Consider the following 25,641-nt stretch of genomic DNA (forward strand, 5'->3'; position numbering starts at 1 on the left):
CGGATCATCGTTTCGGCTCTGGGAAGCCCACTTTATAACGTAACTTCCTTTCTCAATGAACATTTACAAAGTTCTATCCGCACCCCCGAGTCTCATATCAAGGATAGTTGGTCCTTCGTGAAAGAGATAAATAACATAGAGATCAAGGCCGACGAGGTACTCGTTTCCCTTGACGTAACGGCGCTCTTCACCAACATCCCTAAGGAGTTAGTTCTTAAAGCAATAGAGAAACGTTGGCAGGACATTTCCAAGATCACAAAGCTCAGCTTACCGCAATTTTTGCATGCTATTGAGCTGGTACTGAGATCTACCAGTTTCAGTTTCAACGGAAACACATACGAACAGATCTTTGGCAGCCCGATGGGATCTCCTCTATTACCAGTATTGGCCGACATCGTAATGGAGGATCTAGAGACTCATTGCCTTGCCTCGCTCGGTTTTTGTCTGTCGTTTTTCCGTAGATATGTCGCCGATGTCATTGCCATAATACCTAAAGACAAAATTGGGGATGTTCTTGCAGCTTTCAATAACTATCACCCGCGTCTAAAATTTACACATGAAATAGAAGTCAACGGGGCTATCCCCTTCCTAGATGTTCTAATTATCAGAAACGGTAACAGGCTTTTGACAAACTGGCACAGAAAACCTACGTTTTCGGGCCGGTATGTCAATTATTTCTCCAATCATCCACTGAGGTACAAAAATAACACGATTATAAGTTTAGTAGACCGTGCAATTTTACTTTCTGATAAACAATTTCACAATTCCAACATTAGAACTGTAAGGGACATCCTTATAAATAACTGCTTCCCGGAAAAATTTATCGACAAGCAAATTAACAAGAGGCTAAAAGAGTTAAACTATCGCAAGGACATCGTAGACTCGAGTAATGCCGGTAGTACTTTCGATGCCCGGAGACATATTGTGTTTCCCTATGTTAAGGGTTTAAGCGAGAATATTCGCCGTACGGTGAATCGCTGTGGCTTGGAGGTCCTTCACACGATTCCTAAAAAACTCGACTCAATTATAAAACGCGGGAAAGATAAACTAGACAACATGAAGGAAACAGGTGTGGTGTATAAAATCGACTGTAACGACTGTAATGTATCCTACATAGGACAAACACTAAGACACTTGGAAACTCGTGTGAAGGAACATCTGAGTGACATTAAAAAAGATGAGAGCAGGCGCTCTGTAGTCAGCAAGCACCGATTGATGCACGGGCATGATTTCAAATGGTCCACGGCCGAAGTTTTGCATAGGGAGAAGAATGTCAGAAAGAGAGAGATAACGGAAATGTTTTATATCAAAAAACACAATAATACGATTAATCTCAAAAAAGACACCGAGAATCTTAACCCGCTATACGACCGAATCATAAATGCCACATAACATCTCTCTCTTTGTTTGTTTTTCTTCTGTGACCCACTCGTGTATTCGGTATGTAGTTCGATGCCGTCCTTTGACTCGGAATGACTGCTCTCACACGTTCTCCGGTCCGGTTGCCTCTTTTGCTACATCGCATTAAAATTCAGGATGGATAGCGGCTCCTTCATTTTAACAATTAGACAACTTCGAAATTCTGACAAAGTGTTAAACTGCAAGAAATTCACGTGCGACTAATATGAAATAGGTAGATATAATTTCTGTTCCTACGCCCCTTTGTTCCTCGTTGCGATATTATTTGTAACATGACTTCGTAGTTTTAGTACTCTGGATAAGGACACAAAACGAGTGTCGAAACGTCGAGGATTGAAGTAATGTAATTACGACATTATACGCTACGTCAGTTTGGTCAAATAATACTACTTATTACTGACAATTCTCGTACGGAAGAATGTGACTGGGTAAAAACAGTTTCCAAAGGGTACCTAATTCATCCATCAGAGGAGCTCATGAATCTAAGCAAAGTTGTGGATGAATGCTTTGTAGCTTTCCACGGTGAAGTTTTTTCAACGGAAGACTATGTTATCCGAAAAGTTGTCTCCCTCGTTAAAAACTCCGGATACGATTCAAATTGGGTACCTGAGGAAGTGCTACAATGCCTCGTTAGAACTCGCACATACATCAGAGTGAAGGAAATTAATAAAAGAGAAAATACAAGAAAGGAAGAAAAAAGAAGGACAAAAAAGTTAAAAAAATTAAATGTTCTTCCTGCAAAAAGAAAGCGCAAATAAGCGCAATCTCGTCTACTCGAGAAAAAACAATGTACAATAACGTTTGTAATTTGTATTAATTATGTAAATATACTTGACAGAATGAAATAATGTATATAAATATGTGTACCTAAAAGTGAAATTTATAGTAATATTGTAATAAATTATATTTTTATTTAATACAACTCTCACTTTCTTAATTTCTAATGTTTCGAAACTTATGTTAGTATGCAAGAAGAAAAAGTTGTTTCAAGAAATGTTTCAAAATAATACCACACTGTCGAGAAAGGATTGAAAAACATGAAAACACTTACACTTACACTTATTAATTTTATTCGTGCAATTTCATTTTTAATATTGATATTTTTTAAATATTTTTTTTTATATTAAAGTATGTATTAAGATGTAAAAGAAACAATAAAGATAACAAATAGTAAGAAGGAATACATTCGGGATTTAGAGGTTTCCATTTATGCAACAAACTGTCTACTTTTACATATATAATTTCACACGATTAACAAATTATCAATTAATGTCATATAATACACATTCGTACGTATGTACATATGTAGTTGTATGTACATATGTTACAGTCTAGTCAGTCATAGTAAATTCTGCAATGTACCGCCACTTACATCCCTAGAATTCTAGGGATTTTTTATGTTGGTAGACATATATTTTTTCGCGTCGCAATCAGAAAGAAACAATAGATTTCAGACAAAGAAAGAGTCGTTTTGCGCACACCATGTATTCTTTCACCATGGCAGTGATCCACCGTTTTTTCATCATCTTGTCCCTCGGGAACTGATGCCCTCCCTTATTTTAAATTTACATCCATATGCCACACAGTGCCACACACATTCCCCCGGCATGTTAAAAAATTCTCCAAACCTCTCTACTCTCTACTCATTAAGGGTCGACAGGAATAACACTACCGACCTCTGTCGGGTTGCTTAGCTGCGAGTCCGTATTTTATTTATTATAAATTTTTTAAGAGCCAAAATGGAAAATCCGGCTATGTACCGGGTTGCGGCTGATCTTACTGATTAAAACAAGCATAAGTTTAATGAGATCCGTTAATTAATTTGGCTAAAATTTGGGAAAAACCGTTTCTAAGCAGCTTTGCAAGCCTGAAAAGTTGCTTAGAAACAATTTTTCCCAAATTTTAGCCAAATTAATTAACGAATCTCATTAAACTTATGCTCGTTTTAATCAGTAAGATCAGCCGCAACCCGGTACATAGCCGGATTTTCCATTTTGGCTCTTAAAAAATTTATAATAAATAAAATACGGACTCGCAGCTAAGCAACCCGACAGAGGTCGGTAGTGTTACTCCTGTCGACCCTTAAGGTGATCCTAAAGCCGTGATCCTAGCCGGTTTTTTTCTTAGCACTATTCTTTTAATTGGCTTTATAGAAATGCAAAATTCTTGTCTAGAATTAAAGTACGCATCAAATTCTAGGTCATGGTGGTCGAATTTATATCGAAAACGAAAAAAAATTAATATTTTTTGTTATACGTGACGACCACCATATATAAATTCGACCACCATGACCTAGATTTTGATGCGTACTTTAATTCTAGACAAGAATTTTGCATTTCTATAAAGCCAATTAAAAGAATAGTGCTAAGAAAAAAACCGAAAAAAACCGGCTAGGATCACGGCTTTAGGATCCCCTTAAGGGGATCCTGGAGTGACAGCGACAAGGCATAATCGGTCTAAGCAATATCTTTGAATTGGCTGAACAGAATGGAAAATCCTTTTACACGATTAAAGTACGCACAAAAATGTAGAGGGCTGTACATGATTTTTTCTGATAAACTAAAAAAAAATTTTATTTTTATAAATATTGTCTTCACCTGACGACAATATTTGCTTTATACAAAAATTCTGCAGTTTTTCTATAGAAAATAGTGATGCAGCCCTCTACAAAAAACTGTCAGGAATAATATCGTGCAATTAGAAGTAAGATTTGAAGCCTAAAAAAAAAGATATTACTTAGACCAGTGGAAGATGCAAGGTTAGGTGCTATCCTTGTCTATATCCTTGTTTATACAAGGACAGATATAGTCGGTGAGCACTTCTTTATCGACGCTGATCGAGTTCGCCTGCGGCTCCAGCATCCCCTTAAACGTAAACATTATGACAAGTCTCCATTTTTGGTGCTACCCTCTGCGCTGAGCTTGTCATCTCGCCGTCCCCATACGTGACGATCGAGGCCGAGCCGGCCCGATCCGTCGTCGTAAACAACGTTCGGGCCGGCAAACGATATGATCGGAGTCGAGTCGGCATTCCAACGTGGAACGATACGGATCGAATTGGCAATTCTTTCGTGTTCACTGTGAGACTCACGCGCCTACACCTTTTCGTGGTTTCGGTTTGCTGCATTAGGCTGAAGTCACATGGCATGTATTTTCCGCGTAAGGGTGAAGTCCCATGGAGCCAGCGTACGGCGTACCGGCGTATGGCGTAAAGAAGCTTGGCTAATCACAGGCTTTACGCTTGTTTTCGTTACGCCAGCACAGATGTTACGCTGGTTTTTGAAGCGTTTCGGCGTTTATGCTACAATGATACACACCCACGTACACGCATATAGAATATTGCTTCATGTATGAGGGTGCCATTACATGGAGCGCGGAAACGCGGAAACGCGGAAGCGCGGAAGACAAAATTTACTAGATTTCCGTCGATCCGTTCCGTTCATTTGGTTGCCTTATATTACATGGAGCACAATTTGCGCGGAAAAGCGGAATAAGGAATTATAAAATAAGAATGTTTAGCGGTATTTATTGATTAAAATGCTTGTATTTAATAAATAAACTGAAAAGATAAGCATACTAATACAAATTGCAATGAATTAAGTCAACACACATTTAATAAAGGAATATAAATGTCTAGTTATCACCATATTGTTCCGCTTTTCCGCGCAAATTGTGCTCCATGTAATATAAGGAGAAATAAACTTGCGGAACAAGCGCGTCAAATGTTCGTTCTTTTTCTCTGTACTGTACAAATACTATAATATACTTAATACTCAATACTCAAATACTTACTGGACCGTTCATTATAAACGTTTTACATTTCTTTATATACTTGTTTAGCACTTCTTGGCACACCCACACGAAACACGCATAAATTCCGCTGTTCCGCTCAAATGGGATAGAAAGAAGCGACGGAAACGCGGAATCTAGTTACTTTCTTTCCGCGTTTCCGCGTTTTCGCACTCCATGTAATGGCACCCTCAATGTATGTGTTAAAAATTGCGCTGAAAATTTCATCGGCTGTCCCATGGGGCGTATTTACGCCGGCGTAATGATCAATAAGCCAATCACAAGACCCCTTGAGCATCCATTTTGAAAATAAGCTGTGTAAAACAACACTGTGATTGGCTTATTAATCATTACGCTGCTTAAATACGCTCCATGGGACAGCCGATGTTTGTGCTGGCGTAACGAAAACGAGCGTAAAGCCTGTGATTAGCTAAGCTTCTGTACGCCATACGCCGGTACGCCATACGCTGGCTCCATGGGACTTCACCCTGAGGGTGCGTTCCGCTTAACGCTCGCAACGCCCACGACCGCGACCGCAAAATTTCCTGTTCCACTAACTTGCAAACGTCGCGGACTCAAACTGTAGTGGAACGGAGTGTGGACGACAACAAACATGGATGCCGTTGCCGTTGTGATTAATATGTTGCTGGTGCGTCGAAGAAATGTGTCTGAAAGCTCATCAAGTTCCGATGAAGATTGGGAAGTAGCCTTGCGGGAGAGAGGAAAACTGAAACTTCGCCCGCGCATACCAGATTACGCCGACGTTGTTGGGCGTTACATGGATTATGAATTTAAAAGCCATTTTAGGTTAGTATAATCATTTACTAGTGTTGCATTTTATTTGCAATTGCATATTGCATATATGACTTGAAAATACGAACTATTGATATTGACATAGTTTTGACTATGTCATGACATGATATTGATAGTTTCTCGTTATTTATAGAATGTCAAGGGCTACATTTGAATTCCTCCTTGAAACCATTCATCAGGATTTAATTAGGAAAGTGAAAGGCTGCCCTGCAATTCCTGCTCACCAACAGTTAATGATAGCTCTTTGGAAAATGGCTACTATGGATTCATACAGGTAATGATCTGGCACAAGTTCAGGCTGATGGAATAAAATTCATTTATGAACTTTCTGTTCATAGTAACCCAGATAGCCAAATCTGTTCGAACAAATAATGCCAAATACTTGCTACAAATTTTGGTTTCAGAAATGGTACAAATTTGCATCAAAATTTGTTTTATCAAATGTTGTCGACAAACTGCTAGCAAATACGTATCAAAACATGCGTACACAATTGACGCCAAATTGATACCAAATATCGAGCAAAGCTTAGTAGTACCTGATAACAAATTGGCATCAAATTGCCGCTAAAATTAGTTGACAAAACCTAACACCAAATTAATGCCAAATATTGAGCAAATTTTGGTGACAAAGCTTGAGAACAAATTGACGCCAAATACCGAGCAAAGCTTAGCAACTACCTGATAACAAATTGGCACCAAATTGCTGTTAAAGTTTGTTGACTAAACCTAACGCCAAATTGATGCCAAATATTGAGCAAATTTTGGTAACAAAACTTAAGAACAAATTGACGCCAAATACCAAGCGATGTTTAGGGCGTTTCATTCAGATGGCGCGACACGTGAGTCGCCACTTTCAACGCGCCCCCACCTCCTTTCTCGCTCTTGTTCAGTGTCATGGCCGCTCTTGCTGCGTTTCTTCGGACGAGACGAGTACGTTTTCCTTCTTTCGTAACTGATTGAGCTAAGCGGCACGTATTCTGGAGACCAACCGAGCGAGATTCGACTTCCCAAGGAGAGCTCACCGCCAGGAAAAGGAGAGCTTGAGGGAGGATTGAGGCGAGGAGTCCGGTCCAGCGAGCAGGGCCCTTCCGATATTCTCATTTGGGACGCCATATTGGAAGATCGACATTGATCGTGGTAGTACAAGGGGCTCTGCAAGGTTAATTCTCGTCTTAAGATCTGGAATTGCTCTCATTCTTGTGGCTCTGGTTTATATTCTAGCCCTAGAATTGATCTCGTAGACAAAAGCAAAGGCCCCCCTCTCTTTTCTTTTCTTTTTTTTCTTTTCTTTTCTTACTTTGATTTCAATCAGTAATCCAGACTCCTTAATTCCGCCCTGTAAGATCTGGTTAATTCTCGTCTTGAGATCTTGGAATTGCTCTCATTCTTGTGGGTCTGGTTTATATTCTAGCCCTAATGTAATTTTAATATATGCATTACAATTTTACACTGTCAAATAATAAATAATATCGTTTGATAATAATAACAACAGTATAGATAATAGTAACAATTTTATTACTTGACTTATTTCATTCTATTTTTGACAACTCGTATATACATTAATTGTGGCTAAGGTCTATACTATGTCATAGTGTAGATCTTAGCTACATTTCTGGCAAGTCAGTCCAAAGTATGCGGCTTTGTTCTCTATCCTTTTTATCTGTAGCAATTTTATTTCTTTTTATTTTTTAATTATTTTTTATGTATTATCTCTTATGTATCAGGTTTCTGAAGAAGACTAAGTATATAAAGTCGAAACGTAAAACGTTAATTGTATTTAAAATTTGTTTAATTAAACGAGATTTTGTTTTTAAATTTAAATTGATGACCTTTTTATAACTCGAGAAAATCAGCCAGCCTTCCATCCTATAAGTTTATTTTGTACTGTTAGTTTAATTAATTTAGTTATATTTTTTTCCATTAACATTCCATTTGTTATAGTGATTGTGCAGTAGAAAATCTGAAAAAATAAATGTTTTTAAAGAGTAAAGATAGTATATATTTTGAAATCTATGTATTTTATGTAAACATAACATTTAAATTTATTTGCAGTTTATTTTAGAACATGCCAAAAAACACCGTTTCATAAGCTTTCTAAGAAAGTTAAAAGGCAGAAAGTGAATGTTAAAGTTGTAGAAGAACTCAATTCAACAGATTCTTTAATTGAATTCGATCAGTCGCATATTCAGCAAGCACATGCTTCCGTTAAAAGCCAAAGTTCCGTAATACCAGATTTTCTTCATAATCAAAAAGAATCTGAACTTTCTCATTATTCTTAACTTTTTCATCATTCTGAACTTCCTCACCATTCTGAATTTTCTAATAATTCTGATCATTTTGAGTACTCTGAACACTTTGATTTCGAAAATAACGATAATTATAGAGATATATTTAACATTAACAGACACACCGGCAACAATAACGAGGCTCATTCAGATGACAACGATGATAATTCTGAAAACTGCGAGAATAGTGATGAGAATAAAAAATATTCGAAATGTTTCGTGAAAACAAGAGTTATAAAGAAGAGTTATAAGAGTATAAAGAGTTATACTCTTATAGTCTTAAAGAAGAGTTATAAGAGTATAAAGAATATGTAATATTATGTAATAAAATGTTTCATTCTACTTGCCGTTTGAATCTGATTAAGGCAAAATTGTAATATTAGTTTGAAATAGAAACAATTTAAAACAATTTAAAATACAAGGGAAATGCTTTAGTTTTATAACTATCATATTCTTGCAATATTAAAAATTTTACATATTCTTTCTTTGATTAAAATATTTCTCAAAATAATCTTGGAACTGTTGATGAAATATCGTGTATTTTTTTATCTGTAAAAGTTTAAAGTTTTGTTTGAATAGTTTAAAAGTTTTGTTTGAACGGTTTAAAAGTTTTGTTTGAACAGTTTTTTTCTGCTGTATATTAATTTCTATTACATCAAACACTACAAAATTCACTTCGGTTGCTTGCACCTAAATGATGTATATTATTCTTTTGTTATTTCTTTCTGACAACAGTACTGCATTATTCCATCGTAATCGACGAACTATGCACATTGTGAACATTTGTTTATTTCAATTTTGCATTCTTGCAAATAATAAATCGTGTTTCAAGTTTGAACTAGTTGTTTAAATATGCACGGTAGTTATTATTGTATGATTAAAGAAAGGAAAGTTAGTAGTATTAGGCTTATAAGAATATTGTTTTAGATGCATTTTCATAGAAATTATACTCGTGTTTTCAGTAAGATTCTATAAATCCTTCTTATACCGGCCAATGCATTATCTGCGCACGGAGTATGTGTTCCAGGCATTATATAAGATTCTCGAGTGTTTACAAATATTGTATGTGCTGTTGACAAAGTTAAATGTTTGCATGTCAGTAAATTCACATTGTATAACATTTACTGTAATTAATATATAATTAATTATTTTATTGCCACCGTTAGATTTTATAAATGTCTTATAATGTTTTATAAATATAAAGATTTCTTTTAACATATGTATAAATAATTTATTGTAAATCAATAAAAAATTATATGCTTTTTATAATTTAACGCTTTTAATTTTCCCTAAAAAAATATATTTTAGTATTTATTAATGGCTACGTAACAAGGCTTGCTGCAATTTGGCGTCAAGCTGTGTCATCAAGATTTGCTCTGTATTTGGTGCCAATTTTCTGTTAAGTATTGTTCTCAAATCTTGTTTGATATTTGATATCAATTTGGCGTCGGGTTTTGTCAACAAACTTTGATAGCAATTTGTCAACAATTTGCTGTTAGATTGCTGGCAAGCTTTGCTCGGTATTTGGTGTCAATTTGGCGTCAAGTTCTTTTGTCAAGGTTTGCTCGCAATTTGGCACAAATTTGCTGTCGAGCTTTTGTTGGCAAGCCTTGTTCACAATATGGCGCAAATTTGCCGTTGAACTTTTGCTGTCCTGTTTTGCTCGATATTTTGCGTCAATTTGGTGTCAAGTCATGTACACAAGCTTTGCTAGCAAAACACAAGCGTATTGCAGACACAGATCGCACCGAATTTGTCGACAAGTTTTGCGCGTATTTGGTGTCAAATTGGTTACAATTTGCTGACAAATTGTTTACTGGGAAGTCCATGTTGAAATATACAACATATTTGATTAACTGTATCATCTTGTTACAGATCAGTCTGTGATCGATTTAATGTGGGGAGAGCTACTGCTCTGAGAGCTGTGCGGAGAGTCACCCATGCTGTGTTTACAACGGCTGCAAGATTTATTCAGTGGCCCAGTGGTGATCGCGCTATCACTGTAATGCGAGGATTTGAAGAAGCTAGTGGGTTTCCAAGAACCATCGGGGCCATCGATGGCACCCACATTCGTATTGATGCTCCCACGGAGAATCCTGCAGATTACGTTAATCGCAAAGGATTTCATTCCATTCAATTGCAGGTAGATAACATTTATCCTAATACGTTTACTGTAAACACTGAGAACTATGTTGTAATGGTTTACTTACATCTATATGTACATCTATTTGCAGTTGGTTTGTGACCATAGGACTTTAATCACACATTGCTTCACTGGATATCCTGGTTCTGTCCACGATCAACGGGTGTTCCGACAATCGGAAGTGGCAACCTTCTTAAACGACGAAGAGAAGTTCCCTGCAGACAGCCATATTTTGGGTGATGCTGCATATGAACTGCATCAACACCTGCTTACCCCCTTCCGAGACAATGGCCATTTAACTGCGAGACAGAACAATTATAACTATAGACACTCAGCAGCCAGAGTAGCAGTAGAGAGATGTATTGGTTTGTTAAAAGGACGTATGCGAAGTTTATTGCACTGCTTACCAATGTCAAGAGTAGACTTGATGGCAGAATATATTGTAGCATGTTGTGTAATTCACAATATTTGCACAATACGAGGAGATGAAATAGCTGTCGTTATATTACCTTCACCTCCACAAGACAATAATGTAACAGATAATATTTTGCATCAAGCAAGACAGAATGTTGGAGTTCACAAGAGATATATGATTATGGATAGTTTGATAAACTAGTACTACTTTTACGTGAGCGTTATTTCTGGAGAAACTTATTCAAATTATCGTTACGAATTAAGTGACGGTATATTATAGTGATGGTGTGAATGATTACACAATAAAGTATGTTTAGCAGAAAGTACTATTATGTTTATTCACGAACCTTGACACTCATAACAAATTGATATGCCTAAGTAAATATTTATTCAAAGAACATAAAATATACTCATGAAAATAAAATATATTCATGTAACATTAACAAAAATGTTATCTTACATCTGAAATAAAAAAGGAAGTATTTTATAAAAGTAATATCTTACGTTTTAACTCAACTCTGAGACTCATTGCACACAATCAAAACTAAAATACAACTTTATACCTAATCTATTTAAGTAGGCCTGCAGTAAATGCTTATACAAAGACCACACATTAACTAAAATAAATACATCTCACAATCTAAATTAAAAATAAAACTTAATGATTGACATATTTATCACAGTTTCGTGATGCAATGAGTGAATAAGTAATAAGAATTGCTAACTGAGTTACTGGTTAGAGTTATTGGTCAGATCTTTGAGAACTTGAAGGAATTTTTCGTCCATGTTCATCCTCTCCTTGTGTCGCTTTGCCTTAGCTTCTTCATACTCTTGTTTTTGTTTCAATCTCTTGTTAAGCAGTGTGCGTGCACTCAGTTTGGATCCTGATGGCTCTTAAAAAAAAAGCATTTGTAAACCCAATGATATAGGGTCTGTTTTCTATTGCTGAACTGTCTGCACTAGTTCAGAGTTTATCATTTTTACTCCACATTGGAAGGAAAAAGATAAACTCTGAACTAGTGCAGCCAGTTCAACAATAGAAAACAGACCCATAAATACCATCACGGAAATACAAGATAAAAAAATGAAAATTAGTTCAAGAGAAATCCTTCTATACATAGAAGAATGAACTAACCAACTGTACACCCACTATCATATCCCAGTGACAGATCGCTCTCTTCATCTTGCTTTTTAGATAGGCCTGAGGAAGATGCAAGGGCCACAGGGGAACACCATGCTTTTTTAGAGAAAATGTCATCCATGATCTGCAAAGAAAGATATGATGTGTATTAGAACAATCAAGAAAATGTTGCTCACAAGTCCTCTGTCTTCCTATTTCCACACCTCAAAAAATTGCCAAGTCCTCCTATCATTGCCTGATTTATTGTTGTGATCTTTGACTGTTTTGTAAGTCTTCTTCAAACTCCTCAGTTTGGCAGCACACATTGGTCCCGTCACATTATGTCCATTACGTTTCAGTATCTCAGAAACCTCCTCCCACATTTTCTTTTGAGATTGCTTTCCATCGGTAAATTTTTTCTCATTTGCTTTGTAGGTCTCGAGCAAAAGCAGCACACAAGGTGTTGTCCACCTGTAGAGACTTCCTGAAAATTATATGCAATACACAATATGTCACTAATTGTTTCATTGAAAGCGTCATTATAAAAGACTAAAGCTGTAACTGATGTATAAAAGAATTTTGACATACCTCCATCGTCAGGATCAAGGTTGCTGACACTTTCTTTTTCTGTTATACTGACAACTTGAGAATTCTCTTGTTCTAATGCCACAGTTGGTGATGGTGGCGGATTGTCTGATGTAACTTTCATTGATTCCTGCTCCTTAACAGCAGCATTCATCAATGCCGTTGCAAATACTACGTCTGAAAAAAGGGACATCACTGGTGAGTAAGGGTCTGAGCAGATTGGTTGATTTATAATTTTAAGACAATGTTTTATGCTTTTAAATCTTTGTTTTTAACGAACAACGCTGTCTTCTGTTACAAGTCTTACAAACGTTGCCACTTTGTACACACGTTTCAGATTTGAGATACAAGACAGTATTGTGCGTTAATAAAAATAAAGATTTAAAGCATAAAACATTGTCTTAAAATAATAAGTCAATTATTCTGCTCAGGGCGCTCAGGCTCTTAAGATTATGTTGCTTTTGAGATAAAACTACGTAATTTTACGATATGCAAAAAATATAATATCACTTACCTTTTTTAGCACGAGTGGCATCTTCTATCGACAGGTTTATTTCCACCAACCTGTCCTTAATAAGGTCGTACAACGTAACATTCTCTGTAGCCATCTCGGTGATGCTGGTTGATTCCCCCGAAGAAATTACAAAAAGCGCGCCAAAACACCGGAACGACCACAATGACCCATGTACAAACTGCGGGCGAAGTGGGCTCAGAGCGGTCGCCGTTAATGACGTCAGTTATGACGTTTCAAACGCGACTACAGCGACCGCGGTCGTTATGTGGAACGAGTCAGGATTTACGTCGCATCTCGCGCTCGCATCGCATCACGTCGCAACGTTTTGACGAAATGGCGGAGAAATCACGTCGTGTGGCGCAAACCGAAGATTTGTCAAACGTCGAGTTTGAAAGATTCGCGCCTGAGCCGTGGTAGCGAGCGGACGTCCTGTTTCTCTCTCCCGCGACTCCCCGTCATAGTATCCGTGCATAATCGTGCCGGTTGGTCTTTCTCGCGCCGCGAGTGTTTCTTTTAGTCAGTGTTTGATATTTTCTGTCCGGTTTATCGGGATTTTCGAGAGTTATTCTTTCTTTTCCGGTTCGTTGTGATATCTCGGCAAAAACAACTTAGAATCGCGCACGCACACGGGGAGATGCAGACGGCTTCGGCCTCCCGCATTCTCGATCCCGGTGAAACGTTGCTCCCTCAACAAAGGACATCGGCCTCTCTGAGTGAGTTTGATAATTTCGCTAATAATTTAGCCAGTCGCACAGCAATTTTGAGCCGCTTGCCCGCGAGCCCCATCATTTCCCCTTTAGATCGATCTCGCTCTTCGTCGAGGGAACGAGACCATAGCGACGGATCGGCTAGCGATTCGTCGGACAGTCTAGAAAATACCATGGGGGGAAAAAACAAAAATAGGAAGCATCATAATTCCGGGACGATCAAGGGGACGGGCGGGTCCCCGCCCCTTCCCCCTCGTCCCGGCAAAGATTAAACTGTTCCCTATATTCCGAACATGAACGTTCTCGAAAAAATTGACGGCGCGGTAGCCGCTTCCGCCGCCGTACGTGAGGGATCATATATCGCCGAAAACAACGATGTTAGCTCCTCGAAACCTAAAGATACGGTCAGCAATACAATAAAGTCATCCGCGATAGTCCCTATAGATTTTAGTAACGATGGCCCTCCCCAGGACTCGGATATGGGTTACGATCCTGCCGTCGAGACGAGAAGGGGGGTCAAGCGCGCATCCGAGAGCGATTTGGCTACTGCCGAGAAAGGAATGCCATCCCCTGCCTCTGTTTCTTCTAGTAAGAAACATCGCAGGGAGGCTAATCGCTATTCGGCCACTGATTTTCCGCCTTATCTCGTTCATTTCCAGTACGCGGAATCCAACGTCACCCCTGATTCGCTTCTAATCTCCAAAATCATCAACGGATTCGACGAGAGCATTCAAGAAATACGTACAATTGGAAATAACAAAGTTCGAGCCAAATTCGAAACGTACCAGGCGGCTAATCGCGTTATCGGCCACCCTTCGCTTAAAAAACATAACTTAATAGCTTTTATACCCTCGTTCAAAATCATGCGTATTGCTATTGTCAAGGGTATCCCATTGTGCCTCTCCGATAACGAAATCACGCAAGAAATTGAATCCTCTGTAAAAATTATCTCCATCCAACGTCTCAACCGTCGGGTTAAGAGAAATGGGGAGTCTGTGTTTGAACCATCCAAAACAATTCTAATTAAATTCGAAGGTCAAACTCTGCCTCTGGAGATTGCTATTTTTAAAACAAAACTAAAAGTTGAGCCCTACATTCCCCAAATTCAAATATGCTTCTCCTGCTTTCGTTTTGGCCACATCAGCTCAAATTGTCGTAGCAAGGCAAAATGCGGCAAATGCACATCGGAATCACACGCTAACAAAGATGACTGTCCAAGAATTAACTTACCCCCGATATGTATAAATTGTAAGGGCGATCACCTTCCCACAGCATCCACCTGTCCCGTTTTTATTAAACAAAAAAAAATCGTCCAAATAGCGGCCGAACAAAACATCCCCTATTTGGAAGCCCGCAACAAGGTTGAAAACTGCCAATCCTCAATCTACTCTCCCCCCCCCCTACTTCAGTTCCTCGGACTCCTATCCTTCTCTCCCAGGTTCTACGAGCTCTTCAGACTCCCCAAAAAATACCCGATTCAACTTTAACGCAATGCCCTCGCTTAATAGTTCTCCCTCTTCGTCTCCGCAGTCGTACTCAGGTATCTTAAAAAACGGCTCCTCCCGCAGCCAAGGCAATTCTAATCCTTCTTTCACTCAACGCGGATATGCGAGAAATTCTTCTCAGGAAAACAATCAGAATATTAATCAACACAACCTCAAAGAGGCACACAATGACTGTCTATACTATCCACACGGCAGAGAACAGACCTTCAACTCTCAATCTCCTGTATTCAATTATGGCAACGTACCATCCAACGACAGAGGCAATAATTCTTTTCACAATCCTAATCCTCCCTTCTCTTTTGAGTCCCTACGTAGCCTTTTTAAAGTCATCATCGATTTTGTTCGCAATCTCCCAGAATTTTTCCCTGCAGTTCATGACTCCCAAATTTATAAAATGGTGCTTCAATTTTGCACCATTATCCAAGGTGTCTACGGCCTTTAAATGCCTTCTAACACCTCCAGATTGGCTTCCTCCCCCAGTTTTAACATTATTTATTGGAACTGCAGGGGCGCCTCTCTCAGGAAACCCGACATCGAAAAAATGTCAGAATCCCATGACATAATTTTTCTAGCGGAAACCCTCCTAAACCCCTTACATTCCTTCTCCATTCCAGGTTTCAAAATAATTCGACAGGATCGCGACACAGGCCGCCAAGGTATAGCACTACTCATCCGCAACAGTATAAACTTCACTCCAATCAATTTAGATAACATCCTAAAAACAGATGACTCTGTCGAGGCTATTGGTGTCAAAATTTCGGTCAACAACACTAGTACAGCTCTCTTCGGAATTTACAGACACCCTATCGGGGTCTGCCCTCAGAGAACCTGGCAGAGATTTTCAACCTGGCTAACTCCTTCCCTCAATCTCTTCTTCTAGGAGATCTTAACGCACATCATCCTTACTGGGGGGCTTCTTCTCCCAATTCGGCGGGACATGTTATCATGGACCTTCTGGATCGCTTCCCCTTTACGCTACTTAACCCAAACACGCCTACATTTATTCCTCCCCCAGGCATTACACCATCCCTTATAGACCTCGTCATCGCCTCTTGCAATCTTGTTCCTCTCCTTAATACCCATGTGCTCAACGACACGCGTGGTAGTGATCACCGTCCAATTGGCACCACAGTAAATGCAAAAATTAAAACTAACTGCATCTTTTCCCACAAATACAAACTCACCAAAATACAACTTAGAGAGCTCGCTTCCTCTCTAGAGAGCAAAACGCAGGAGATTGAAACTCTCGTCCTTCGCGATGCAGATAACGAACCCTTAAAACAGTATGACTCCTTTATCGACTCTCTACAGAAGGTTGTTGACTCCATCTCCCTCCCTTCCAATACACCTAGAACCTGCAACCGCAATAGTATCCAGCAATCAAATAATTCCCACCAAAACCCTCCTCCAGCCCCTTGGTGGAATGCAGAATGCGAAGAGGCGGTTAAGGCAAGAAGCCGCGCGTGCAGAACTTATCGAAGAAATCCTACTGTGAACAACTTTCAGGTATATCGCAATCAAGTAACCACCACTCGCAAAACCTTAAGAACAGCTAAAAGAGAAGGATGGAAGAACTATTGCAACTCGCTCGATTTCATGACTCCTACGCCATCGATCTGGAAAATGATCAAAAGATTCCGCAATCGCAAACTAGCACCATCCGAAGACTCCTCAGCGATAAGTGAGTCGCTTGCTGATGAGACCATGGCAAACATTACCCCCCCCCCCCCTCCTGCACGTCAGACCGTCCTAACCAACTTAATAATTGCACAAATCCTAATGGTCCATTACAATGGCTTGATAACTCATTTGTATACAATGAATTTCACCATGCTCTCAACACATGCAAAAGCAATTCTAGTCCGGGTCTGGACTGCATTGATTACAAAATCCTTAAAGCCCTCCCGATCTCCCTCAAAAAACTTCTGCTCAGAATCATTAACAACATCTTCGCTGAAGGAGAATTCCCAGAGGCCTGGTCCCACTCACTAGTCTACCTTATTCCCAAACCCCATGGTAAAGGAGCTCGCCCTATTGCCCTCACTTCCTGCCTACTCAAGCTCCTCGAGAAAATGATCTTAAATCGCATTCACTGGTGCGCCGAGTCCGGAACCTCAAATCTTATCCCAGACCACCAGTTCGGCTTCCGCAAATTTCGTTCATGCTCCGACAACCTTACCATACTCAACGCTGAAATCCACAATAACAACCTCCTTAACAAAACTACTGTAGCCTTATTTATAGACATCAAGGGGGCCTTTGACAATGTCATTCCCCCCATTTTAGTTGATGACCTTGTCCAGGCCAATTTCCCCCCCAAAACATGCCAGTTCGTCCAAAACCTCATCACAGAAAGAATCGTTCAGTTTGTCATTCAAGGTAAGCTCTCTTCCCCGCGCATCTCGCGAAAAGGCACTCCTCAAGGATCAGTACTTAGCCCCTTCCTGTTCAATTTCTATCTTAAAAATATAGCCTCCCTACTACACCCTGAGGTAAAAATTTTACAATTTGCAGACGACATAGTCATCTTTGCTTCGGCCAAGAAAATTAAAAAAGCCATCCACCGAATCGAGACAACCCTTGCCAATATCACAAATTACCTTTACAATCGCGGCTTAGAGATCTCCCCAAGTAAAACGCAACTTATGATTTTTTCTAAACACAAAATCTTCAATTTAAATCAATTTAAAGTTCATTTTGGGAACGACATCATCACCCCAACGAACACAGTTCGCTTCCTTGGCATCATCCTGGATCCTCAACTTACAGGTGCACAACACATGGATGCAGTTATCAACAAAGCCAGAAAAGTCGCGGACGTAATTTCAGCGCTAAGAGGCGTTTGGTGGGGATCGCACCCCCAACTCCTTCTCAATATTTATAGAGCTGTCTTGAGAGGATACATAGAATATGCATCCCATATTTTCTCCCTCAAATCTAGTCCTAAATTCCATCGTCTGGAAATAATACAGAATAAAGCCATAAGAGCCTGCCTAGGATATCGTATTTCCACCCCCATTAACACAATGTTTGCGGAAGCTAAAGAACCTCCTCTCAGACTTCGACTCCAACATCTAGCATCTAAATATCTCATCAAATCTTTATCCATTACCAATCACCCGGTTATAGAAGCCATGTTTCAACTGGCCATAACAGCGCAAGATAGACCACCCGACTTGGAATACTGCCGCAAAAAATTTCCTCTCCTTGATCTCTTCCTACAAGTAAAATCTCTCTTACCCTACATACACTCCAAAGTAGCTCCTTCCCCCTTTCAACACTCATATCATTCCATACTATTCACCCCTTCTCTATACCGACCTGATTCTGACCTTTTAGATCTAATTGACAGAACCCCCAAGCCTCTAGTACAGAGCATATTTCTCCAGGCGTTCGGCCCGATCATTCAAGACTCCACAGTCTTTTATACGGATGGCTCAAAGATTGACTCATACAGCTGGGTTGGCGCCTCGTGCTACTCCCCGCAACTCCAAAATCACTTGATGTTCAAACTTCCTGCCCAGGCCTCGGTCTTCACAGCGGAAGCCTGGGCGATATACAATGCGGTGCTACTTACCCTTGACCTTCCCGGTCCTAAATTCTCCATTATTTCGGACTCTAAAAGCGTGCTCGACGCTCTATCCAACCCTGTCACATGCAAGTCAAATTATATAATTCCACTCATAAAAAGTAAAATAATAGAAGCCCAAAATCGCGGCAAGGAAATCCTTTTCATTTGGATCCCCTCCCATAAAGGCATCTCAGGTAACGAAATTGCGGATGAACTGGCCAGAAAAGCCATTCGCTTTGGAATTGCTAACCCCTCTTTTAAGATTCCCCACTCAGATTTCTTTATTGAACAACGCGAAAAATTAGCAATAGAATTTCATAATTATTTATTTAATAGAGCTCGGTGCAAGGGCAACCACTTTTTTGTCAACCTATATGCCAACACGCCTAAACCTTGGTATTACCAATCCGGTCTTAAACGCGATGCTGTGGTCACGATCTCGCGGCTCAGGGCAAACCACTATAATTTGAATCACAGTCTTTTTAGGAAAAATATTATTGATGATGGCTCGTGCGCTTGTGGCGACCCGGTTCAGGATATCAACCATGTTATATTTGACTGTCCGTTGACGTATGACAAAGCAACTTATCTCAGACAGGCAATTCACTCGAGTGAGGGACCTCAATGCAACGATATCTTTCCAACTCTCGCAAAGCCCACGCGCAGAATCTGTCGACTAATCATGTCTTTTTGTAAATCAGCAGAAATCAATTTGTAATGCGCGCGCTCGCGCGTGCCTGACCGACCGCCGGCTCCCCACTGCCCGCCTGGTGGCTCTCCCTCTCTGGTTTCTCCCCCTCCTACCACAACACGAACGCCGTCTCGTGAACCTAAGTCTATTTACACGGCAACCAGTAGCAGCTACAAGCTACTCACAGTTGACTATACAAACAGAGGCAAAAGCTGGCCATATTGTCCTCGGAATAGAGGCAGGAGCCAAATAAACAAAGAAGAAGAAGAAGAAGAAGTGGAACGAGTCAGCGGGCGTTGTGAGCGTTGCGGGCGTTAAGGGGGTTGTCGTGAAATATAAAAATATTGTCGATTTCTCTAGACTTCGCGTATGTATTAATAAACCTTACATACATTACGTCTCCAAATTTGAGATAGACAATCCATATTCGTTTTCGAGATATTCATTGTGGAAGTTGCGCTTTTTAACATGGGCTCTTATGGAAAGGTCGCCGCGAGAGCCACATTTTCGCTTATAACATCTCCACCAAAACTGTCATTGTTTTGAAAAACTAATATGTTATTAATGATATTCAATAATATCGAATAGCAGAAACTCGTATAGAGCAATCCATATTCGTTGTTGAGATATTATAAGTAAAACGTTATCATGATGCCTGAAATATGCGCAAAGAGAAGTGCTGTGGTGACGTGGCAACGTTGGCGGCTCAGCAGACATCGCGCGTAAATCACACTATACTCTTTGAGTATAGTGTGTACCGTCGAAATATATTTTTTTTTCGTTTGTCAATAACATTATGAATTGACGAATTCCGGATTTTGCTGGCTACATAAATGAAAATTGAGGAGATTTATGCAATAGAAATCTTTTTGTTGAATTGATAACATTAGGTTATTACGAGTATTAACGAATAATTCGAATAAAATATGAGTGCATGGAAAGATGAGGATATCAAATAAATATACCAGAGTAGTTTTACAATAAATAATATATTAATATTTTTATTTATAAACATTTAAAAACATTTAAAAATATTATTTATAAACATTTAAAATATTTTTAAACAACCAATTATTTTCGTCAGAACTTTTTTATTCTTAGTTACTAGAGGCTTACGGCTACTATCACATTTGGAAAAAAACTTGATTACTTCATCTTCTCCTTCATTTAAAAATTTTGATTTTAAATTTTGGAATGTTATCCCTGCGACAGCTATTTTTTTAATTATATCACGAGAAACGATGTTTTTAAAAGGAGCCAATTCCAATACTTTATGATTGATAATTTTGTTGATTTTGTTTTCTTCGATTGCTTTCTCAAACTTCTTTTCAAAAATGAATAAGTCTGTTTCTTTGGAAGTAACCTTTACAAGTTGTTGTAATACACGAACGTCAAATAAAGCTTCATGGAAAAATCCAGGACTCTGAGTTTCAAGCAGATCTTGTGCTAAATTGATTAGTTTGAAGGCACCTGGGCCTTTACGGAATGGATACACTGTTTTAAATAATTTTAACGTATCTGAAAACCCAGTTACAATTTGAAACCTGTCTTGGATTTTACAGTTTGTAATTGCATTTAGTAATCGAGGAACATCAAAACGAGCATTGTGCGCAACAAGCAAATAAGATGGAGATACAATATTTATAAACTCTGAGAACGCGAGTAATGCATTTTCAAGCGTAACGGCATCAACTTTTTTATTCTTGAAATACAAATCTCCATTTTCATTATGTAAAGAATTGATTTTGGTTACATAAATAGGAATCGCTTGACTAGGTAAAATGTATACATTAAATTCAAAAGCTTCGGATATTGCTGCTATTTGTAATATATCACTTTCTATTTCAAAGCCTGCTGTTTCTAAATCAAAATAAATTATTTTAGTCGTATTATTTGTACTTCTATCATCAACCTTTTCTTCAATGCTTATTTTTTCGCTCGTCATCTCTATCCCACAGTTAGTCTTATATGTAATACCTTCTCTTCTTTCTTTTTTCTTTCGTAAATTTTGTCTGTTTGCTGCTAACTGAATACGCCTCAATTTCGACACTCTCGTAACTTTTCTAGATGACTTTATTATTCTAAGTTTATCACTTCTTAGGCAATATGCTGATGTATATTTACCTGCTTGTAAACCTAATAATTGTGTAACCCTTATTATTCCTTGATCACCTTCATTTTTACTTAAAACAGCACTAGCGACTCTAAAATCCGCAGACTGCGATTTACTGTAACATCTCATCTTTGGTGCTTTACAAGCTATCATGCTATTTAGGCTTTCATTTGCCTGACTGGATGCGACAACGCTAAATTTTGCAGCATTATTTGCATATTTTTCGAATAATTCTCGAAGACTTAAATATAAACTTTCATCTTTCAATACAATAGTTTGCTGTGTGTTATCGTCACATCGCTTACACCACTCGCCACAATTCTCGTGACTATTATATACATGATCCGGGATGTTTCTTATTGCAGAAGCAAGGTCTGCAGTTCGTCCTTTTTGTTGAGCAATCGCGTACGTAAAACATTTTTTTAAATGATTTATAACACCACTTTTTTTTAATTCTTTGAAGGAATTCGATAGTGTGTACAATTCACTTACCAAATTTTTAACTAAATGATTTTTATCGGCCAATTTATGAATGACTTTGCCACTTTCTTTTCGTATTGCGGCAATCGTACTACTATCTTCGTCACCAATCAAAACTCCAACATTTAAATTATTTTCTTGAAGAATTTTACTTCGATTGATCAATTGCGCTCCGGCGTCCGCTTCCATCGCTTTTGCACTGCCTTCAAAATTCTCTCGACAATCGTGGTCATCTTTCGAATGTCCTATATCACATTTGTAACACTTGCGATTTCGTGTTGTATAATCTAAAACTTTATGACTTAAAAATCCAATTATTGCTGCATAACCATTCAGACTGTCATAACTGCGACCGTTGCCTCTTTTACTCCAGCCCATGTCGTACGAAACTATGATGTTTACAATACTACTGCATGCTTGGTCAAATTCAGGACTTCTTTGATTAGAGGATTGAAGAATCGTTAGGTGAGGATAAAGATCGCGAACAATGTCGGATGGTCTATAAATATAATAAAAACCGTATTTGAATTAAGGCTATATATTAAGGAAAAAAATCATGTTTATTTTTTAAATCTAAGTAATGTTTGTTTTTATTAATGACAAGTAAAATACATAAATTCAATTAAATATAAAATATAAAGGTTCATCCCAGCTAAATATCAATCCATTATTGATGTATTATAAATTAAGCAATAATATACAATTCAATATACAATTCAAAAGTTAAATTGCAGCTACAATTCAGTATAAATATATAATTCAATTAACCAAAAGAATATTCAAAAATGTGCATATAAAATTTACAAATATTCTCATACAAAAAAAATGATAATCCTTACAAATTATCACAAAGCTCTTGAGTGTTCTTTATCACAAGGTGCCTTTCTTCTAACGCTGCTTTTTGGCAACTTTCTACAGCTGCTTTTTCGATGGCTAATCCGACTTTTCTTTCATATCTTTTGAACATATCCATTGTTATGACTGGAATATTGAGGCATGCAAGAATTTTGTTCAAACCAGTACATCCAAGACCAGAGTGCATCGCACCTACAAACAAATTTTTTTATTATTAGTGATAACATAAAATATTATTAAATAAAACAGAAAAATTTGTTATAATTAATTGCAAGCAAAAACTCATATCTTACCAAGGACAGCTTGAAGATTCACATTTGTGTAACAGTGGCCATCTAAAGGCCATTCTACAATAGCGTAAACGTAGTCGTAAGTGGTTGTAACATATTCAGAATGTATTCAGAACGCACTTTTATCGATAAATGCGCGCATTTAGCATATGGTTTACGTTACATTATGACGAAAACCATATGCTAAATGCGCGCATTTATCGATCAAAGTGCGTTCTGAATACATTCTAAATATGTTACAACCACTTACGACTACGTTTACGCTATTGTAGAATGGCCTTAAGTCAACTTTCTTGCCAGTGTTAACCTCATTTTGAATTCCACATTTATGGCACTTAATATGAAGTATTGAGAAAAGTCCTTTGCGCACTTCATTATTTATATTATCTAAACTCAAAACTTCTTTGCAAGCACAGCAGTGTAGTGCTTGCCCCATACTTTTGAGGTTAACAATATGATTCCCCTCACCATCGCTTTCTTGCCTGGTACTTTTATTGGTTTTGCTTTTTCTGGCTGCTACGCTATTTTCTACAGCTTTTTTCACTCGTTCAGCCTTTTTCTTTGAAACGAACCTTCCACGTTTTGAACGCGGTTTTCCAGACATTTTTTCTAAACGTTAATTTACGCAGCGTTGCCAAATCTGAAATTTTTTACACGCGTGCGCGGAGAGAGTACATGGACAGGCCACGTCTATGTGTGCGTGTACAGTTGCTCTAGAAAATCCAGTCTTTAAAGTGGAGAAGGGGAATACGCGGAGAACCGTAAGCGCGCGTCTATACTTTTTGCTGATATTTCAGCACGACAACCCCCTTAAGCGGAACGCACCCTAAGACTCCATAGACGCGGCAACGCCGTGCGGCAGAGTGCGTTGACCAATCAACAAATTTTGATTTTGCCGGAGGCGACTTGCAGCAGCCTTCTGATTGGTCAACGCACTCTGCCGCACGGCGTTTCCGCGTCTATGGAGTCTTAAGCCTTATCTACAATAGACGCACAGGCCGCGTCGCACGTCGCAATCGCAAGAATTGACCAATCACAGTTCACTATATTCTTCGACCGCAAGGAGAACAATAGACTGTGATTGGTCAATTCTTGCGACTGCGACTTGCGACGCGGCCTGTGCGTCTATTGTAGATGAGGCTTTAGGCTGATGGCAGAGAACGAGACGTAAGTGTCGTAGTCGTGGACGTAGGGTAAGGCAGAGAAAAACGTAGTCGTAAGGCTATTGTAGGCAATAGGCCTTACGACTACGTTTTTCTCTGCCTTATGCTGGGTCTACAATGCGAGTCGCAAAGTCGTGAGTCGCAAGAATTGACCAATCACAATCGAATTTGAGGAGAATAATCGACTGTGATTGGTCAATTCTTGCGACTCACGACTTTGCGACTCGCATTGTAGACCCAGCATTATCCTACGTCCACGTCTACGACAGACGTAAGCGCTCACGTCTCCTTCTCTGCCATCAGCCTTAGCATTAAGGTGAGATTTCATGGGCAGTGAAATGCTGCAGCAGCGAGCAGCAGTTTAATAATTTCTTAAGCCTTGTGTACACGATACTAGAAATCGGTCCGAGTTTCGGTTTAAGCCAATCAACTTGCAGCTCTTACAGAAAAGCAGCAGTTTTATTGGACTTTTCTAGAAATTACTTAGTATTTTCTAGGAAATTACTAAACTGCTGCTCGCTGCTGCTGCATTTCACTGCCCATGAAATCTCACCTTTAAAGTTGACATTCAGAGCAATCAGGAACGATGAGTGAATTTATATCACTTATGCCCATTTCTACCAATGTAGATTAACTTTAATCTTGGTTTAACTGACTTTCTATCTTTTTCTAACTTTTACAACTAGGAAAAGATGACAGGTAAGTTAAACCAAGATTAAAATTAACCTGCGTTGATAGAAATGGACTTATGTGCATTATGGGCATTAATAGTGCAGCTGATTGAATTGAGCGGCAAAGTTTACACTTTGTAATTTGCAAGTGCGTACGGGCCGGTCTACAATGGGTGTTGTAAGTCGTAAATCGTAAGAATTGGCCAATCACAGACCACTGTTACACGGCGCCGTTAATCGGGTTTAATAACATCGGGGCCACGTTCCGTAACGCGCATATGCGCGCATTTATCTATAGTATACGTAACGTTCACTATAGAAAATGCGCGCATATGCGCGTTACGGAACGTGGCCCGGTAGTTCTTAAGGTGCGATTTCACGATGACGCTCGACGCTGGATTCGAGCGTCAAATCTGGTCACGTGATAGATTCAGAGGGACGCGAAATATAACCTAACCACTGGATTGGCTGAAATGAGCGTCGAGTGTCAAAGCTAAACACAGTTTAGCTTTTT

The 25,641-nt window shown here is 38.9% G+C and overlaps 4 protein-coding genes and 2 long non-coding RNA genes across 6 annotated transcripts in view; 3 read left to right on the forward strand and 3 right to left on the reverse strand.

The window, feature by feature from the left end:
- Positions 1 to 4,436: 4,436 nt before the first annotated feature.
- On the forward strand, positions 4,437 to 11,185 carry LOC139775390 (putative nuclease HARBI1). The gene is made up of 5 exons (XM_071711325.1): positions 4,437 to 4,577; positions 5,794 to 6,014; positions 6,154 to 6,294; positions 10,181 to 10,448; positions 10,540 to 11,185. The coding sequence occupies exons 1-5, from the start codon at positions 4,560 to 4,562 to the stop codon at positions 11,062 to 11,064; spliced, it is 1,173 nt and encodes a 390-aa protein (XP_071567426.1). The 5' UTR covers positions 4,437 to 4,559; the 3' UTR covers positions 11,065 to 11,185.
- Positions 6,302 to 9,574, forward strand: LOC139775392 (uncharacterized). The gene is made up of 2 exons (XR_011718820.1): positions 6,302 to 7,179; positions 8,425 to 9,574. It is a non-coding gene; the product is annotated as an uncharacterized lncRNA (long non-coding RNA).
- LOC139775393 (uncharacterized) lies at positions 7,519 to 8,168 on the reverse strand. The gene is made up of 2 exons (XR_011718821.1): positions 7,850 to 8,168; positions 7,519 to 7,680 (listed from the first exon to the last, which is right to left on the reverse strand). It is a non-coding gene; the product is annotated as an uncharacterized lncRNA (long non-coding RNA).
- A 134-nt stretch (positions 11,186 to 11,319) lies between the features above and the next one.
- Positions 11,320 to 13,469, reverse strand: LOC139775391 (uncharacterized). The gene is made up of 5 exons (XM_071711326.1): positions 13,082 to 13,469; positions 12,571 to 12,744; positions 12,207 to 12,466; positions 11,998 to 12,127; positions 11,320 to 11,755 (listed from the first exon to the last, which is right to left on the reverse strand). Exons 1-5 carry the CDS (start codon positions 13,173 to 13,175, stop codon positions 11,592 to 11,594), a joined length of 822 nt encoding a protein of 273 aa, XP_071567427.1. The 5' UTR covers positions 13,176 to 13,469; the 3' UTR covers positions 11,320 to 11,591.
- Positions 13,470 to 19,819: 6,350 nt separating this feature from the next.
- The window catches only part of LOC139775423 (uncharacterized), a 52,682-nt gene continuing 46,860 nt past the window's right edge, over positions 19,820 to 25,641 (forward strand). The window contains exons 1-2 of the mRNA XM_071711377.1: positions 19,820 to 19,922; positions 22,034 to 22,073. The gene's annotated coding sequence lies outside the window, so the exon portion shown is untranslated. The remainder of the gene's footprint in view (positions 19,923 to 22,033; positions 22,074 to 25,641) is intronic.
- Positions 20,526 to 24,068, reverse strand: LOC139775424 (uncharacterized). Its single transcript, XM_071711378.1, has 3 exons — positions 23,297 to 24,068; positions 22,988 to 23,195; positions 20,526 to 22,647 (listed from the first exon to the last, which is right to left on the reverse strand). Exons 2-3 carry the CDS (start codon positions 23,188 to 23,190, stop codon positions 20,604 to 20,606), a joined length of 2,247 nt encoding a protein of 748 aa, XP_071567479.1. The 5' UTR covers positions 23,191 to 23,195; positions 23,297 to 24,068; the 3' UTR covers positions 20,526 to 20,603.

This window comes from Temnothorax nylanderi, unplaced genomic scaffold, assembly GCF_030848795.1.
Source record: "Temnothorax nylanderi isolate EJ_2023f unplaced genomic scaffold, tnyl_v1.0 TNYL_tig0098_pilon, whole genome shotgun sequence".
Lineage (NCBI taxonomy): Eukaryota > Metazoa > Arthropoda > Insecta > Hymenoptera > Formicidae > Temnothorax > Temnothorax nylanderi.

Excerpts from the sequence above, each read along its gene's own strand:
- LOC139775390 (XM_071711325.1), top strand. Across the intron at positions 6,015-6,153 it reads GAATTTAAAAGCCATTTTAG|AATGTCAAGGGCTACATTTG; the intron begins GTTAGTATAATC and ends CGTTATTTATAG. Across the intron at positions 6,295-10,180 it reads GCTACTATGGATTCATACAG|ATCAGTCTGTGATCGATTTA; the intron begins GTAATGATCTGG and ends ATCTTGTTACAG.
- LOC139775391 (XM_071711326.1), bottom strand. The coding sequence starts at position 13,175 with ATGGCTACAGAGAATGTTACGTTGTACGACCTTATTAAGGACAGGTTG. Across the intron at positions 12,745-13,081 it reads TGCCACTCGTGCTAAAAAAG|ACGTAGTATTTGCAACGGCA; the intron begins GTAAGTGATATT and ends CCCTTTTTTCAG. Across the intron at positions 11,756-11,997 it reads TGATAGTGGGTGTACAGTTG|AGCCATCAGGATCCAAACTG; the intron begins GTTAGTTCATTC and ends TTTTTTTTTAAG.
- LOC139775424 (XM_071711378.1), bottom strand. The coding sequence starts at position 23,190 with ATGCACTCTGGTCTTGGATGTACTGGTTTGAACAAAATTCTTGCATGC. Across the intron at positions 22,648-22,987 it reads CAAGAGCTTTGTGATAATTT|ACCATCCGACATTGTTCGCG; the intron begins GTAAGGATTATC and ends TTATATTTATAG.